This window comes from Anabrus simplex, chromosome 1, assembly GCF_040414725.1.
Source record: "Anabrus simplex isolate iqAnaSimp1 chromosome 1, ASM4041472v1, whole genome shotgun sequence".
Classification (NCBI taxonomy): Eukaryota; Metazoa; Arthropoda; class Insecta; order Orthoptera; family Tettigoniidae; genus Anabrus; species Anabrus simplex.
Window position 1 is genome coordinate 41,533,881 of NC_090265.1, and position 19,267 is coordinate 41,553,147.

The window sequence follows — 19,267 nt, forward strand, 5'->3', positions numbered from 1 at the left end:
CCCTAGGATGTGAATATGTCTACGGTTCATTAAATCTGTGATTTTGTTGCATTTCCCTATTAGAGTCATAACGTTTAAGGTTCCACTCTAAACCTTGTTTCTATAATCGGTTCTTCTTGTGCATCTTGAATGAACATCGGACATTACATCATCATTAGTTCCAAGAGTACTTGAAGTATTGTTGACATTCGGAATATGTTTCTTTCCGAGGCTCGTTTTCGTTTTGAAAGCAACTGCATTATACTCCAGTACTGACTTGCTAGGCCTAATGTACTAGAGGATTTTCTTTCAGGGTGGTCTCCCTTAGTCTTTGGCAGTCCCCTACCTCACTGCAAGGCAGCAGCTGATGTATTTATGTGTTATTTCCCACACAAAGGTCTCATCTTATCCAACCTTTGCCTGGTTTGGTATTGGCCGCCAGACAATCGCAGGTAGTACCATCTACTGTTACATACGGTAGCAGAATATATTCTGACTTGACTCTTTAAATTATAAGTCAAAACTGGGACTATTTTGTATTTGAAGAGTTTCATTACTACCTCTATTGATAACATTTGTAGATGTGATATGTCGTTTATGGCTCTTATGGCCAATATAGCTTTTCTTTTTCCATGGATTCCAAAAGTGGTACCTGTCAGCTGAAATTTATAAGATTTTTTGATGCTTAGGATATCCTCTCTGAATGATATGGTATCTTGGAATCCTCTACTTCCTCATTTTTTGGAGGTTCATCTCGATAGTCTTCTTCTTATTTATTGTTAGACCGTTTAAGTTTGCCCATATTTACTGAAGCTCTGTTTGAGGTTTTCTCTCTTCCTTGCTGTAATCATCATGTCGTCAGCATACATATATATTTTTATGGTTGTCTAATATATCTCTTACATCCGCTTTCGCGATGTTAAATAGTAAAGAGCTCATTGGATCGCCATGTAATACAGTGTTCATTTGTAGGATGGGTTTCGAGTTGGTTTACTGACATGTAGTAAGTTTACTGCAAGATTCGTGTCTTCCCGAGCACATGTACACGAGAGTATATTTAGTAATACTTCTCGCACTAACATATGACTTCGTTTCTTCTGCATTCTCATGGGAAATTTTGAATTGGCGGGTAAACCATAACATTCGTGAATGTTTCCATTCATAACATTAGGAACGGAAGTAAAAAGAATTACGTTATTCAACTTAAATTTAATTTCAGTATAACCAACCTTATTCAACTGCATTCTAGTCCCATTCTTTTTCTTTCCAGATATTTTACAGATAATATTTCGGTAGATGAACGAGAAGTAATCATTGTATAAAAAATGATGAACTTTTATTCATTTAATATTATTTTATTATAAAAATATTCGTTAATGCTGCAAATAAATAAAGGTCCGAATGGTGCATATTCCGTGTGTAGTGGCTGCCCTTTCTGAGCTTGTTTCTGTCGTTTATGTTGAACAAGGGAACGGGAAAAGGACTAGTAGTAAGGGATTAAGTGAAAGCAAGATGGCAGAGAGTAAGGGTGCGTTACTTGCTAAATCAGTCCAAAAACATGCAGGAAGGGCGAAAGAAAAGGTAAGGTAGCATTGACACCACTTAAAAGTTGTGGAATAATTTGTAGTGTGTTGCTTTCCACCCTATAAATGGTTGATTATAGTGCCATTCCCAATAAAACTTCTTTCTGCCGTAGGAGGGCAGAATTAGGTACCTCCTACTGTGCATTGGGATGGTTGAATAACAGAAAGAAAGAATAATATGTAATATAAGTAAAGCATTTTAAATACTAGAGAATAACACTATTTGTGCTTAACGAAGACTTGTATATTTACTAGGTGCGATGTCCTAATATGGTGTTTATGAACAAGAGATGAAATATGATCTGTGGTTTTATTTAAAATACTTTTAAATGCTAGAATATAAGATGAAATGGGTGATCTGAAGCTGATACGTTTACTAATGAGACTGCCATAATGTGATAATAAATTATTCATTCATGATTGGAAGAGGATCTCGTATAAGAAATTGTAATAGCATATCTGTTGGCTTGCAACCCTTGGAAAAAGTAAATAAATCTGGCAGATCATTGATATTAATTAATGCCTAGCTGACAGAAATTGCTGTGAATAATTTTTGTTATTCTGTGGCCATACTACTGCCATTTACACATCTCAAGATACTCCTTAAATTTATGATTCTGATAGAATTGTGAAGCATTGCCAATAAAGGAGATAAATCTGTGATCACTTTTGTTTTGCTACATTCGTCATCATCGCCCCTGACTTTGTTCTAGACGTCACCTGGGCACGGCTCTTCTAGCCTCCTTTAATTCAATATATGCCCACACATGTTAGATTGAAGAAGAAATGAAACTGTGAATTCCTGAAAAAGAGAAACTTTAAAAAAATTGTAATTATTCAAAAAATAGTGTTCTCTTGTTCAGATAACTAGCACCCTTAAATAGCATTCTGAAATAATTTTGCTGCCAAGATTTTGATTGATTTAAGGAACTTTACACTAAATTTGACTGCATGCCAATAGTATTATGGGTTTTTCCTGGATGCAGTTTTAGCAGTTTAGTGGGAATTTTTAGGAATTTGAAGTCTGTTGTTGTTCTTTATCATTGCAAGACATACGTAAATTTTTGTAGTAACGTCTGTGAATGTGGTCATAGGTTTTATAGAACATATAATGTGTACTGTATTAACCTCTGGTGTTCCTCATTGCCTTTAAAATGCTCAATGAAAATGTCATAAGCGTTATTTAGTTTTTCCACGTAGTGTTCAGTTAACTGTAAATTTGGTTTACTGTTCAGATTTCTAAAAAAAAAAATGATTAGTTTTTTATTTAGAGTAAGAATAAGAAATATGGAAACTTAACTTAAAAATAAATATTCAGAGTAATATAACAGTTTGAGTGAGGATCTACTGGACTAGGGTATCATCCTCAGAAAAAATCCTAACTTAGACCTGTGGTTTTTACAACTTAAGTAATCTGATGTAACATTTTGCATTTAAGTAGTCAAGGTTATAGGTCATTTTCAATATTCTAATTGCAATTTAATGATCTTTTCATGTATGAAAGCCTGAAGCTCTCAGTGAGTTTAATCCTGGCCTTGATCCCAATTTACTGGGGTAACTTGATATGGATTTGGCCCAGTTTTATAGCTGGATGCCCTTCCTGATCAAATCAAATCAAAATCTCTTTATTTGCAAATGAGGTGTCTACCTCGGTGGCAAATGGTACACTAAAATACATTATTGTCAAGCACTAAATTTTAAATTAACAGGAGACGAAGAAAATTTTCCTAGAATACAATATTATACAATTTACGCTAATAATTTGTTCTATTAAACACACACATCATCCTTAATAAATTTATATTGTTTACAAAATTCTACTTATAATATCTTACAAACATAGTCAACTCATATACAGTACGGTATGTGAAATAACTTCTAATAATACTATACAACTGGTATAAGATTAAAATTAACACTGAATTTATTTACATATTTATATTTTACCCATTCTGGAACCTAAGTAGCATAACGACCTGCTGCGTCTTAACCAGAGCCCCTTTTGCCACCACTTTTCAGAGTTCCTGAAGGGCCTTCACAGCCCTATGTGGAGGGATATATTCACTGTTGTGTGTTTCTGTAATGGATAGTATTGTAATGTATTATGGGTATGTAAAGAGAATTTTATTAAGACGACCACAAACACCTAGTCACCGAACCAGAGGAATTAAAATCTTCGGCCCGCATGGGAATCAAACTGAGCGCCCTCTGAACCAAAGACCAGTACACTGGCCATTCATCCAAAGGAAGTCTCAATGAAAATTATTTCTAAAAATGCTCCTTACAGTTTTATACAAGACCCATTATAAATTTAAAATACTGTGTGATGAGTCTAACTTTTGTACACCGAGCTCGATAGCTGCAGTCGCTTAAGTGCGGCCAGTATCCAGTATTCGGGAGATAGTGGGTTCGAACCCCACTGTCGGCAGCCCTGAAAATGGTTTTCCGTGGTTTCCCATTTTCACACCAGGCAAATGCTGGGGCTGTACCTTAATTAAGGCCACGGCCGCTTCCTTCACACTCCTAGCCCTTTCCTGTCCCATCGTCGCCGTAAGACCTATCTGTGTCGGTGCGACGTAAAACAAGTAGCAACAAAAAAAAAAAAAAACAACTTGTGTACAAAATACGCAGTAACAGGTGGATAAAAAGTTACCTGTATTATAGCTTAAGGGTATATTCACAAAGACTAGGCCTGCTGAAGAAAAGTCTGTAATCAACCGTAGTTGAGTGACTAGACTTGATATCATTATGGATATCCGTTTACTTCTACAGTTTTAGTATGCCTGCACTGGAAGACAGTATTTCTAACTAAAATAATAATAATAAAAAAGATTCAAGTCAATGAATTTTGGCATAGCGTACTTCACTGTTGCTGTTGTGGAGGATATTGCTTAAGATAACATAGCACAACAGTTGGTAGTTGAAACTACAGATATCTTGTTGCAGTATGCGTACAGTTGTCATATCCTTTAACAAAGTTGAGTACATAATTTATTATTATTATTATTATTATTATTATTATTATTTTTTGAGGAAGAAAGAAAGAGATCGCACCAATACTGAACTTAAGACTAATGTGTGAAGTTGGCCTTTGTGGTTAGATAATGCTATTAAAATGGAATTGACATATCGTGTTGAGGATGGGCAGATTATAGCACTGCACTGATGATCGGTATCCTAAACAAAATATGGATCAGCAATTTTTTTGCATGCAAATAAAAATCTGCCGTCTCGTTAGTCTCCTGTAGTTTATGCTCGACATAGAATAAAATGTGTTGATTTTAGTAGTCCAACACACACACTCCTTACTTACAGAATGAATTGTCGATAAAAAATTATATTAGTTTAATTCAACTCTCAACTCTATGGTAGAAATTCATTTCCCTTCTGCTCATTTTCTTTCAGGAGTTTTTTTTTTTCTTTTGGTTGTTGGTGAAATTGCGCGTATGTTCTTAGACAGTTTATTGATTATAGTTGCACACAGCGGGAATGTAATTTGCATGAATGAAGCACTCTGCTTGCGTTGAAGTTAAGATACTGAGGTGAGGATGGATCATACATAATACAGTGAACATACCTGAATTTTAAACATTAGAACATCGTGTTGGAAATTATTAAAGTTTGGGGTTGCCAGCCTAAATACAATAAATTAAAACTTGGGAGGAGAGGTCTTCGGGACATGCAGCATCTCCATATATGGATACTTCGCGTAACAATCCCGCAAGCATGGCCTGGGCGGGACAAGTTCACCTACTGACGAAAACGCTGTCATAGCTCTTTGGAACGTGTTTGTAAGCAAAATAACTCTCCTCGCTGGTGTTGTTTTGAACATAACAGGTACCATACATGACAACTGACATGGGTAGTGCTGTCATCGCCTGTTTCATCACAGTTATGAGAATTTATAATTATTAGTAAGCTCATCTAACGGAGGTTGTGTAAAAGGGTGGCGTCCTTTAAAGAAAATAAATTGAGATGTTTTTGCCTCGGTGAGTTGGATGCGAGATTCAATACAGATTTGAATCAGTTACCGTACGGTAATTCCACAACTACTCATTGGTAGATTAGAAAAGCCGAAAAGGCAGATTGCGAAGTTGAACTCTGCCGAAGATTTAAGAATCCTCGTAATTGTACGAGAGAAGCGTCTTACTTGAGAACGTGATTTTATGTTGAAAATCGAATTTGCAGTAACTAGGCTGCATACAGTTAGTTCAACTTGTGGTTGTTGCCTGTTGCAAGGGCTTCAGACGTTGCGCTAGCGTGAAATATGTCCGGCAACCTGCGTCATTGTGGTGTTTTCAGTAGTTGAACAGTGATTAGACAGGACTTAAGGGAGCGCTAATCTTTTGATATTGTTGGGTAACCAACGGTTAAATATCTTTGGAACCATACAGTTGATTTGTATTACATTTTTTCCACTTTTAGTGAATTTATGGAGCGATTGATAGGTTAATTTGTCAAGTTAATTTGTTTCTTTAATATCTTAGAAGTGAAGCTTCCACGGTGTGAAGAATTATTTAATTTATTTTCCGGGTTGAACCGTGTTGTACTTGTACGCATATCACGTACAGTTTGCCGACGTTTCGAATACATTGCAGTATTCATTGTCAAGGCGACTGAAATACCCCTACTCGATCCGAGGTAATCAGTCTCCCTGGCAGAGTTACACTACTAGAGAGGCCACTGACATGGGTAGTGCTGTCATCGCCTGTTTCATCACAGTTATGAGAATTTATAATTATTAGTAAGCTCATCTAACGGAGGTTGTGTAAAAGGGTGGCGTCCTTTAAAGAAAATACATTGAGATGTTTTAGTAGGGGTATTTCAGTCGCCTTGACAATGAATACTGCAATGTATTCGAAACGTCGGCAAACTGTACGTGATATGCGTACAAGTACAACACGGTTCAACCCGGAAAATAAATTAAATAAATGTTTCTTTAATAATTTTTATCCTACAGTGTACAAGATTTACTTTGTTGCATTGTCTATGAAACCACTCAAGATACTGATCTCAGTTTTGTCTGTCGGGCTGCGTGGCTCAGACGGTTGAGGCGCTGGCCTTCTGTCTCGAACATAGGTTCGATCCTGGCTCAGTCCGGTGGTATTTGAAGGTGCTCAAATACGTCAGCCTCTTGTCGGTAGATTTACTGGCACGTAAAAGAACTCGTGCAGGACAAAATTCCGGCGCCTCGGCGTCTCCGAAAACCGTCAAAGTAGTTAGTGGGATGTAAATAAAATAACATATTATTATTATCATCAGTTTTGTCTTGAGTGTGAGGAGTAATCTGATGTAACGAAATGATTTGTTTATCTTCAATTGTTTTTAAAGAATACGTTTTGGTTTAACTTTTTGCGGAATGTTCTTTTTAGTGGAAACGTTTTATCCTACTATATTTTTAGTTCTGATTGGTGCATAATTCGTGCGGAAAATTTCGTGTAAAAGGAGCCGGTACTTCATTTTGCTCGAAAAAATGTACGTGTTCACAAATGAGTAAAGTAAAAATAGAACAATGTATGAGCTTTTAAAAATGACAATACTCCCCCCCCTCCCCGTTTTTGATGCGGAACTTTGGTTAGGACCCCTTAAGTTATACTCGTTGTTATATGTCCGGTATGAAGATGGGAGGCCGGGCTGAGTGGCTCAGACGGTTAAGGCGCTGGCCTTCTGGCCCCAACTTGGCAGGTTCTATCCTGGCTCAGTCCGGTGGTATTTGAAGGTGCTCAAATACGTCAGCCTCGTGTCGGTAGATTTACTGGCACGTAAAAGAACTCCTGCGGGACTAAATTCCGGCACCTCGGCGTCTCCGAAAACAGTAAAAGAGTAGTTAGTGGGACGTAAAACGAATAACATTATTATTAAGATGGGAGGATCTTCATCTGAAACTGCAAGAAGAGACAATTGCGAACATGAGCACTGGTAGGTTAATTCATCCTCGAGAGCACACTCACTCTAATACTGTGTGTTTTCTCACTTTGTTAATGTTAAAAGGGAGCTCCACCGCTAGTCTGCATGGGACGGAGGTTTGCGGAAGTCGCCCAGTTTAATAATAGCACTCAGCGGAGACGACTTCCATTTACATAACTAGGTGAGCAATTAGCGATAGTCGAGGTCGCGTTCGTCTGGAAAGGTTCGCGTCTTTCCACTTCGTTTGGGAGATAACCTTTTTTGTTGAGCCCTTCTTTTAAATATAATGTGATGTGCTGGATATTCAACGGGGAGGAAGATGCTTTTATTTTGTTCCCGTTCATATTTGGATGCTTCTTTTCTTTTCCTTCGCCTTCCCCAGTTATTGGGGCTCAGTTGTATGACCGGATGCCCTTGCGCGGTGTATTCACTGTTACGTGTTCCTGTGCTAGCTGGTAGTGTGGGGTGGTGTATGTAAATGACAAAATACGCAGTTAAAATCACCGGTCCGACCGCAATCGAACCCTCGGAACCGAAGGCCACTACACCGAGCTCGATAGCTGCAGTCGCTTAAATGCGGCCAGTATCCAGTATTCGGGAGATAGTAGGTTCGAACCCCACTGTCGGCAGCCCTGAAAATGGTTTTCCGTGGTTTTCCATTTTCACACCAGGTAAATGCTGGGGCTGTACCTTAATTAAGGCCACGACCGCTTCCCTCCCACCGCCATAAGACCTATCTGTGTCGGTGCGACGTAAAGCAACTAGCAAAAAAAAAAAAAAAAAAAAAAAAAAAAAGAAGGCCACTACGCTGTCCAGTCACCCAAGGAACCGAACGTGGTACGTTACTACATCGCAACATACTCTTCAAAACTTGAGAAAGAATTACCCTTGTACCCACAGAGCCCAAGTCTTCCATATTCTTCACACTGGTATTTAGTTCCTTGTACGGTGACATCAGTTATGTAGTGATCAAATTACTATGACACTGCCTTCAGCACTGGAAACGGCTGGACTCCTGGGACAGGAACCCTTGTTGGTTGTGTTCATTATCTACAGTACATTGCGGCTAGAAAGACATGCATGATGTATAACGCATGGAATGCGAACTGTGTCTATTTAGTTAGTATATTGAGAAATAGTGAGTGTTTATTTCAGAATATTTCTGGGAGTTCAGGGTATATCCTTCAGAGCTGTTGTGGAGAGCTTCCATATTTGTAGATACTTTATGTTTGTGTTCCTGTTCCGTGTCCTGTAATCGGTTGACAAAAGCAGATTCATTTTCCTTTCTTTCCTGCTCTTTGCCCAACTACTGCATGTGGATTAAGACCATTTTCTACCGCCGTTCTTGACGCCAACCTTATGCATATCTTCCTTAGTTTTGCATATTTATGTGACGGTCGGTAGTGTGGTGTGTGTAAATGTTTTTCTTTTCTTATTAGGACCTAGGACAGGAAAGAAATTGGCTGTGGCTTTATTTAAAGGACAGTTCGCCATTTGCCCGGTGTGAAAACGGGAAACCTCGGAAAAACCATCCTCAGGGCTACCACCCGAATTCACTCGTTAGACGTGTAAATGAAGAGGCGAGAATGAAAACGAACACAAAAATCCAGTCCTCGAGCCAGAAGAGTTAACCAGGCGCAGCAAAAATCCCCGGCCGGGAATCGAACCCGGAGCCCTCTGAACAGGAGGCTACTATGCTGACCATGGTTCGATTCCCGGCCAGTACAAGTAAGATATCTGAAATAAAAAATCATGTCTATCTGAACTGGATTCCACGTAAAACTGTTGGTCTTGTGGACATGATCACTGTATCAATTGTCTGTCAAGTCTTCAGATAGCACTAACGAGAAGTTATGCGGTTGTAGGGAAATTGCACAAACCAATGGCATACCGTAATGAGGCGTACAGGGAATGATGAGTTTGGTAGTTTGCCATTCCTTTCTTCATTGGGCTAGAACGTTCTATTGCAGCATAACTGGCCCTATGAGTAGCACCTTTCATAATATTCAGGTGCACTGGTCAACTGGACATGCTTCGGATATAATTATACTGTAGTATTGGCAGTCACATTTACAAGCTTGGTTGCTTTGGAAGTAGGTGTGTTAGTAAGACAGACGCCTACAAGCATTTGCTCTGGAGCAGGTTCGATCCTGGCCCAGTTCGGTGGTATTTGAAAGTGCTCAGATACGTCAGCCTCGAGTTACTAGATTTACCGATACGTAAAAGAACTGCGGGACAAAATTCCGGCATCTTGACGTCTCAGAAATTGTAAACGTAGTTAATGATACGTAAAATTATTATTATTATTATTATTATTATTATTATTATTATTATTATGTTATTAAAGTGCGTACGTAGCTCTAGGTGTCGCTTACGTCCTGTTCTCAAGGTTGCAGTATCGTTTCTCGGCGCATGTGGTTGGTTCCTCAAATTTGAAAGAGCCGTGGTAGTAGATCTTCAGGGCAACATTCCAGCATCTCTTCTCTTTAAGCTGATAGGAGTTTAAAGGGCTTTTGGACACACAACGAATTAGGTTACCATTACCATTCAATCACGCTACCTATCAGTCTCAATTTCCTTGGCACTCTACTTGGGCTTACTGTATATTATTACATGCTCAGGCGCACATTCCTTGTTTACTTCATTAAAGTAGAAAATACTTTATTCATGCATATTTCTACCAATATTCGTTTTTAGCTTCTCTTAACTTAATCAGCTGCAGCATTTCCCAGTTTTAAAGCTGGGCTCCGTTCCTCCCGATGGTTCTCAGGTTACTAGTCTACGCGTTTGGCGTTCTCACCTACACGTGAAGGTACGTCATGAGCTGCCCTTGCTGTTTTTGATGCTGACTAGATGAACGGTATTCAACATGGCGCCATTACCAGAGACCGGTTTCTCGCGAAGAACATGTTACATGCAGCGCCAACCTGAGTAGCATCCTTGATTGGGCCATCGCTCGCCAATCCTGTTGATTCTGTGTACTTCGAACTTATTGATGCCGCACGTTGTTGTCTTCCACGGCAGTTTTCCAAAGAACAATAATCTTGATCTTCCACATTGTGATTTGAGAATCTTTGTTATATACTACAAATACGCCTCCTGGTGCTATTTCTTGGCGGATCAGTATTTTCTCATCTGTCTCGTGGCATAGGCCAGATAAAAATTTAGTTTCTTCTGATGTCCTAGTCTCATATATGGCTGTGGCAGTATGGAAGCTATCGAGAGTTGGCTGTAAGGTTTGGGCCGTGTGGCTGTTTGCTTACGTGGGTTCGAGACCCAGTGTCGGCAGCCCTGAAGATGGATTTCTGGGGTTTCCGATTTTCACACCGGGCAAATGCTTGGGTTGTATCGTGATTAAGATCACGATCGCTTCCGTCCCAGTCCTAGCCCTGTCCTGTCCCATCATCGCCGTATCGTAGTCGGTGCGATGTAAAACCAATAGAAAAAAGTATGGAAGCTACTGATAAATGGGTGGTGTTGAGGTAACATTTATAGCACTACTTGTACGTCTTAGTGTTATGGAAGGTGTTACTCATACGATCAGTCATGGTAAAGTGAGGAAGCAATGGCAAACTACCATACTCATCTTGCCTAGTATTACTGAGTTTGGTGCCGCCATCGGTTTTTGCGGTTTCCCTATAACAGCATAAACTTTGGTGGTGCTATTTGAGAATCTAACCAACCTTCGGGCTAATGACTTTGACTGATTGACATACAGATAGACCACAAGTCAAGTTACTAGATATTTTTCACAAAAAATACAGAACTCTCTTTCCGTCCTATATAGGCCTAGGCCCTATTGTATAACTTGTTGAAAACCTACAACCTGTTTTCCAGTCAGTGACCGGGTCAGGGATGGAATGAATGAAGCCCCCATCTTGCGGCGTGGATAGGAATTGTGCTGACTGCCGAAGCGTGTCGCACTCCTCTGGGGCAATTATTAATGACTGACAGATGAAGTTATAGTGGAGAGTGTTGCTAAAATGAAAGATGACAGGGGAAAACCGGAGTACCCGGAGAAAAACCTGTCCCGCCTCCTGTATAACTTGTTGAATTAATTTTTGTCAATGAGGAAGAAATGGTGATGCATTACAATATTTCAAGTATAGGTTATAAAGAGAATGAATTCCCTTGTTTACTGCTACAAAATTGGGTTTAGTCTACGTGCATTCATTCACTTAAATAGTGTACACAAGAGACATCAACACAGGGGCTGGTCGAGTCTCCGGCAATTCTTTCATTGGCTGACATAGAATGCTTACACATTATTACAAGTGCATACTAAGGGAATGGGGGAGGTAGCTTCCTGGTACTTTCGTGTCTGTGTCAGAAGGTGGCTATTACATATCCGACTGTCAAGCCCAGTGAAATGCATATTATACCAACCTCTTCGAGCGACACATTTGCACCACTCATCAGGGCTCGTTTACATTGGATGCACGCTTGCGCGAGTAAACTGGTGGTGCAAGCTTGAACAAAGAAACAAAATAATCTGATCAAGACGTAAACAAGTGGAATCTCGCTGGCGGGTGGTTACACTGTGTGCACGTTGGATGCGCGCACGTGCTCGTGGTTGCACCACCAATTTTATGAAACAAAATAATTTGTTTCTAGACGCAAGCGTGCTGCACGTTGACTGCAGCGGCGAAGTGCTTTTATCTTTCTAAAACTTCTTTTCCAACATCTTAACAATGGATGTTGAAATGTTAATTTTCAGCGTACACGAAAAACTCGCAATTTTGGATGCTAAGGATAAAGAAAACACAGTAACATAGATTACATTAAGAAAATGTGACTTGAAATAGCGGCTAAATGTGGAATGTCACGTAAGTTCAAATTTTATTCAATAATAAATATTTGTAAGAATTATAAACATTTAACCTTGTCCTACGGAGTTTAACTGTGAAAATATGTCATGACCTAAAATGTTATGCATTAGTTTTATAAATATTTAATGCAACTGTATTATTGGTCCTTTATGAGAGCGCAGGTTAAAAATAGAAGCATCTTACAAGTGCAAATATTTAATGTCACACGAAAATGGTAAACATGGCATTTGTAACATAATTGTTATGCATCTACGTATTATAACATGATTTAAGATTAAAACTAATGAATAATAAATAACATGTAAGTATTTGACAAAATATATTAGCTTTATGAATATTTGATTGTAATGGGAAATACAGGTAATATTTTTATATTTAAGGAAAAATGATTACTCAACGTGCATTTTAGACGAAACAGACTGAAAGATGTAGTATACGTCCATGATGATCACTTATCACCATGTCCGGCTCCATGGCTAAATGGTTAGCGTGCTGGCCTTTGGTCACAGGCCACGAACCTCCAGCAGGGGAAGGTGTGATACTCCCACGTGGCGCGTCCCAGGTGGCGGATAGAGGGGTCCTAACCGGCTTGCCGGCGGACTTCAGGGAAATAAAATACCTCTCGCGGACCAAACACACAACCCCATGTGGCTGGGGGAGGCAGACGAAGAATTCACCCACGGTATTCCCTGTCTGTCGTAAGAGGCGACTAAAAGGGGCGACCAAAGGATTATCAAATTAGAACCATGAAACTACTTGTGATTAGTACCACCACGCAGGGAAAGCCACGGGTCGCTTTTACTTGCGCGTAGTACCACTATGTTGGATACCAAATAGGTTTGTGATTATTATAGCATACGAGGGCTCGGCGGCTTTTACAGTACCTGTGATTTGTAGCACTATATGAGCGACACCATGGGATGAGGTAACCCATGGTTCTGGCTGGCCTATGATTAGTACCCACTATGTGAGGAACACCACGGGATAGTACGAGTCGCTGTGGTTAGTACCCTTTTGTGATGAACACCATAGGTTCGGGTTGCCTGTAAATGGCGCCGCAATGTGCGAAACAGCGTAGGTCTGTAATACATGTGCGAATTTCATTACCTGTGAGTAGTGCCGTAATGTGTGGAATACCGCGAGTATACGCTACTCTTGGTTAGTACCGCAACATGATAAATACCATGGTTCTACTTTCCTAGCGATAAGTACCATTGTGAGGGGCTGCTGACTTGGATTTTGGACCCCTTTTGACTACAAGTATTATCGATTCAGTATTGTGCTATAGAAGCAGTCCTTTGATCAGTACTACGATTGTTCTACGCCAGCTTCTGTGGGTCGGTTCCACTGATCATTTTAAATTCATATCCATTCGTTCTTCGTCCTCACGTTTTGAATTGTGGTCAGTGGATATTTTGGGGCTTTTAATTTGTAATTTCATTTCGTCTCATTTCGTAACCATTAAGGGCCGATGACCTCGATGTTAGGCCCTTAGTTGCCTTCTCAAGTTTCGCCGATTTTCTCGGAGTTGTAAGGTCCTCCGTGCCCTCTTTGTGGTATCTTATCTAAAACCAAACTGTGCGTTCTAGTAAGATGGTGGAGTAAAAACACTGAAAACGTATAACAGTCGCAGACTAGTGAAGGATTTTATCTGTGTTTTAGCAGTTTGGAAACACTGATTTACATGAAATATCCGTATTAATGCGAGCCTGATCATGATCATTATTCGAATGGGTCGAGGTGCTGTATGCTATTCTATACTGCCGAAAATACAGTACATTACAGGTCCATAAGTTATTCACCGGGGGAAACGAGCTACAGTTTTAAAGCAGCGGTCGCTTGGTAGGCCAAGGCCCTTCATGGGCTGTAGTGCCATGGGGTTCGGTTTTTTGCTGAGTTTATTTCCCATAGGGTGTATTAATAATAATATATTTTATCCTCAACAACGAAAGTAAAAATAAGGTGGTATTAAATAATACCATCGGAGACGCAAGGGTGTTTGAAAAACCGTTCCTACGGAGCTCTGATCAAGCACTTAAATGACATGCGTATTGGGGCGGGATTACATCGTTCACATTCCTTCACAATTTAATTACAGTTAATTGTTTTCCGTGATTAGGTGAATCCAGTATAGCCAGAATGTTTAACCATAGAAACATCTTAATCAGTTCGCGAGAAAATGGTGTTGGGAATGACCTCTGAGTGCCTAACATCACAGGCCACACCTTCTGGAAGACGAACCCACGTGACCTTGCCGCGCGCACTTCCCCTTCATCCTCAGGGTTGGCCAAAATCTACGCCTAAACGATACCTGTTTTCCTTTCCACCCGGAATTCTTGTGATCACGAGTGCACTAGATTCCAACATTCACCGGAGTGGGGTTGATGAGTGAAATTAAATTAAACCGCTTCTGGGTTGGCTGAGAGTAGGTTCAAACTCACTTCCCTTCTAGTGTACTTGAGGTTGAGTGGCTCGTATTCTAACCTTCATACTTGAATTTAAATCATCTTTGGCAGAAACAGATTCGAACTCTGGCTAACCCCTTGACCAGAGGATGGAATTTGAAGTCAAAAAGCAGTAGCCACTGAATTATAGTCGTATCGCCGTACAACCGCCACTGAAAATGACCGAAACAAACTTCGTTGAAAATGTTTTCTCGTCTTCTCATTTAATTTTGGAAGGCGAACTGACTTGAATACTGTTACAGGACGATTCACTCTCACTTTGTTTCGGAGACGGTTGCATTTGCACGTGGGATATAGTCCGGTTATCAGGAACTTTTCTTCGTTAATTTTAACCCTTTTATAAGAGGGAAGAAGTTGTTTCCCCATGGCAGTTACTTAATAGCTATAGTATATGAAATAAAATAACATTGAACGTTTATAATAATATTGTCGAATTTACTGAACTCGCGAAAAGTACCTCGAACAAAAGAATAACGCATTTCTAAATACCAGAAAAGTGAACACGATTTATAATAACGGAACATAGTATAGAAAACTTAAACTTATAAGAAATCACTGCCGTCCACTGTCATCGTTCGTGAAGAGAAAATATTTTATATTAAAACTTGATCGCTCTAGACCATGGCAGTTCTCTCCTCGCCTTTTTCCTGATTATCTGGGGTCGGCACTAATGTAGATTAACCCCAGTTTCACGGCCAGATGCACTTCCTGATACCAACCCTGCTTAGAGGAATATATACATTATTATTTTCTATTGTGTTCCATGGTAAATGGAGACGTGTGGTAAGGCGATCACAAACACCCAGTCTTCGAGCTAGAGGAATTATCGAAACGCGGCAAAATTCCCGACCCGGCCGGGAATCGAACCTGGGACCCTGTGGACTGAAGATCACTACGCTGACCATTCAGTCAATGAGCCAGACTCCTAGATTGTGACAGTTGCGGTATAGGCTATTATTTTAGAACATTACAGGAGGGCTGGAAAAGGAAAAAAAATGCGACATTCGCATGCTACCTACAGTTTTATACGAAACTCTTTAATGTAGAACCACCATTCCTATACAGGTCTTCGGTGTAATCCCCTGCAACATGTTGGACCTGTTGCCAAAAGTGTGAAAGGCGCAAGATACCAGTAACAGTACCGCCTTTGTTGATGTCCGCAACGGAATGCCCTGCCACTTGAAGTATGGCGTATCGTGTACGGAAACGCTTCCTTCCGAGTTATTCCTTTAGTTGGGGAACAGATCGAAGTCACAGACACTCGTGTCCGGTGAACAATTTCCTCACAGGAGCAGTGTTGTGACAGCGAGCACTGTTGTTAAGCAAAATGGCCTGATGCGTTTCGAAACGGGCCCGTTTTCTGCACAGTTTAGGGCAAAGATGATGTTCCATTTGTCCTGCGCGACAATACAGTTGATGGCACGGTGGAGCTGGTGGGAGATCCTTTAGCATCCACCCTATTCACCGGGCATGAGTCTCTGTGGCTTCGATCTGTTCCCTATACTAAAGGAACCACTCCGAGGAACACGAGCAGTAGGGCGCTCCGTCGTGGAGATAAATAAAGGCGGCAGTGCTACTGGTATCCTGCGCTTTCTACGTATCTGGTACCCCCTGTGGGTGGGGGACGCAGATGAAGAATACACCCACGGTGTCCTCTGCCTGCCGTTAGAAGCGACTAAAAGGGGTCCCAGGGGCTCTCAACTTGGGAACGTGGGTTGGCGACCGCGGGGCCCTTAGCTGAGTCCTGGCATTGCTTCCACTTACTTGTGTCAGGCTCCTCAATTTCATCTATCCTGTCCGACCTCCCTTGGTCACCTCTTGTTCTTTTCCGACCCCGACGGTATTAGAGCATTCGAGGCCTAGGGAGTCTTTCATTTTCATGCCCTTCGTGGCCCTTGCCTTTCTTCGTCCGGTACTTCATTTTTCGAAGTGACGGATCACTTTTTTCTTTTTTTCTCTCTCTCCACCCCCTGTGGATGGGGGATGCAGCCGAAGAATACACCCATCGTAACCCGCGCCTGTCGTAAGAGGAGACTCAAAGGGGCGACCAAGGGAAGATTGAATCAGAACCATGAAACTACTTGTGATTAGTACCACCACGCGGGGAACACCATAGGTCGCCTTTACTTGCGAGTAGTACCACTCTGTTAGGTACTCAATAGTTTTCTGATTAGTAGCAGCAGAGAGTGGTTCACTGCGGGTTTCCAGTACTTGTGATTGGTACCACTAAATGCGGAACATTACGGGCTTACGTTGCCCGTGATTAGTACCATTATGTGAGAAACACCACCGGTCTGGGCGTTGCCTGTGGTTAGTAACACAATATGAGCAACACCGTGGGTCTTCGTTGTCTATGTTTAGTACCCATTATATGAGGAACACCACGGGAATACCGACGCCCATGATTAGTATTTAAGTGCGGCCAGTATCCAGTATTCGGGAGATAGTAGGTTCGAACCCCACTGTCGGCAGTCCTGAAAATGGTTTTCCGTGGTTTCCCATTTTCACACCAGGCAAATGCTGGGGCTGTACCTTAAGGCCACGGCCGCTTCCTTCCCACTCCTAGCCCGTTCCTGTCCCATCGTCGCCGTGAGACCTATCTGTGTCGATGCGACGTAAAACAACTAGGAAAAAAAAAAAAATAGTACACCTATGTGAGGAACACTATCGGTTTGCGTTGCCTATGAGTGGCGACATTATGTGAGAAACACCAGAGGTCTGCGTTACCTGTACGACGTGCAATACTTGTGAGTAGTACCATAATGGTTGGAACACCGTGAGTTTACGCTACCTTTGATTAGTACCTCAACTTACTAGCGGTAAGTGCCATTCTGGGGGACCGTTGACATGGATATTAAACCTCTTTAGACAAGCCTCATCGATTCAGGATTGTGCTTTGGAAGCAGTTTCTTGGTCAGTAATATTGTTTCTGGCAATGTGAGGCATTGCGGGTCAGATCCACTGATTGTTTTAAATTCATATCCATCAATTCATTCCTCATCACGTTTTGAACTCTGGTCAGTGGATGAATTTTGTACTTTTAGATTGTCATTGCATTTCGTCTCATTTCGTACCATAGGGACTGATGACCTAGATGTTAGGTCCCTTTAAACAACAAGCATCATCATCATCATCAACATACGCATATGATAATGGTTGCAACATAATATGGAAAGCCTGTAGAGACATGGTGGTTCTGCAATGAATAGTTAAATATATATGCGTATGTTGCCAGTTCTGTGTGATAGTGTTGATGTAATTTCGTCGATCGAACAAGTAACCCAGTCTCACTGGCGTTATATAGCCTGTGTATACACATTTTACCCTAAACGCCACTTCTCTCTTCACACGCTCTTGTTTTACTTCTTTATACGTTTCCTTTTTTGTTTTGTCAGAGCGTGTCGGAAGCTAGCTGCATTTTAACGTGAAATACGATATTTCAACCTGGTCTGTATGGACTGTGCGGAAAATACAAAGGAAAATTGAGGTTTGACGCTCTACGTGTGAAGATAGATGGACCTTATTTCAATTGATCCAATACATAACTCTCTAAATACAGAGGCCACCCCCCCATTTAATTAAACTCTATAATAAGCCTAATCATCTTATTACCTTAATATTGGTAAACTACTTATTTCTTACTTTAATCGTAATTGTAAAAATCACAAACATCTTTCAAGGTCCTTTACGACAAATTTTAATGGCCAAACCTATACGAGTATCACACCCTCTTTTTAAAATTGCTAATAATGCCTTAGTAGATAAGACCCATGCATGCTGATGTACTTATGGAGAGTTATGCACGATAAATATATGTCCAGGAATCAGTTCCTACAGTTTTATTAAAGCTCTTTCGATCAAAGTTATTCTGGTATTTTCAGACGCTTCTTTACTTAAAATTGTCTCGTCATCAAGGTTGTATGTATGTTGTTGGATGTATGCGCCGAGCTTGAGTGGTTCAGACCTGACCTTCTGAACCGGACTTGGCGGGTTCGGTCCCGGGTCAGTCCGATTGTATTTGAAGATGCTCTAATTTATCAGCCTCGTGTGGGTAGATTTTCCAGCATGTAAAACAACTCCCCTGGGACAAAATTCTGGTACATCTGCGTCTCCAGAAACCGCAAAAGTAGTTAGTGGGACGTAAAACCAATAACATGATTATTATTATTATTATTATTATTATTATTATTATTCCTAAATTATGCGAGTTGGCCGCGCAGTTCGGACCGTGGTGGTCGGTTGGTAGGTTCGAAGTCCACTGTCTGCAGCCCTGAAGATGGTTCTCCGTAGTTTCCCATTTTCACATCAGGCACATGCTGGGGGCTGTACTTAACTTAAGAACACAGTCGCTTTCTTCCCAATCCTATCCCACTGTCGCCATATGACCTTGTCTGCGTCGTTGCAACGTAAAACCGATAACAAAAAAATATTAAAGGTCTGTTTATTCCCAAGAAGTTATAATTCACTGTCTGCTTCCTTTCTTCGCAGTCTTCTCTGTTGTGCT

At 40.7% G+C, this 19,267-nt stretch overlaps 1 protein-coding gene across 2 annotated transcripts in view; it reads left to right on the plus strand.

The window, feature by feature from the left end:
- Nucleotides 1-1,468: 1,468 nt before the first annotated feature.
- Nucleotides 1,469-19,267, plus strand: part of Amph (amphiphysin) — a 319,372-nt gene continuing 301,573 nt past the window's right edge. For both annotated transcript variants that reach the window (XM_067156011.2, XM_067156012.2), the window contains exon 1: nucleotides 1,469-1,560. In XM_067156011.2, coding sequence (XP_067012112.2) covers nucleotides 1,492-1,560 — 69 coding nt within the window. In that variant the 5' untranslated portion in view covers nucleotides 1,469-1,491. The remainder of the gene's footprint in view (nucleotides 1,561-19,267) is intronic.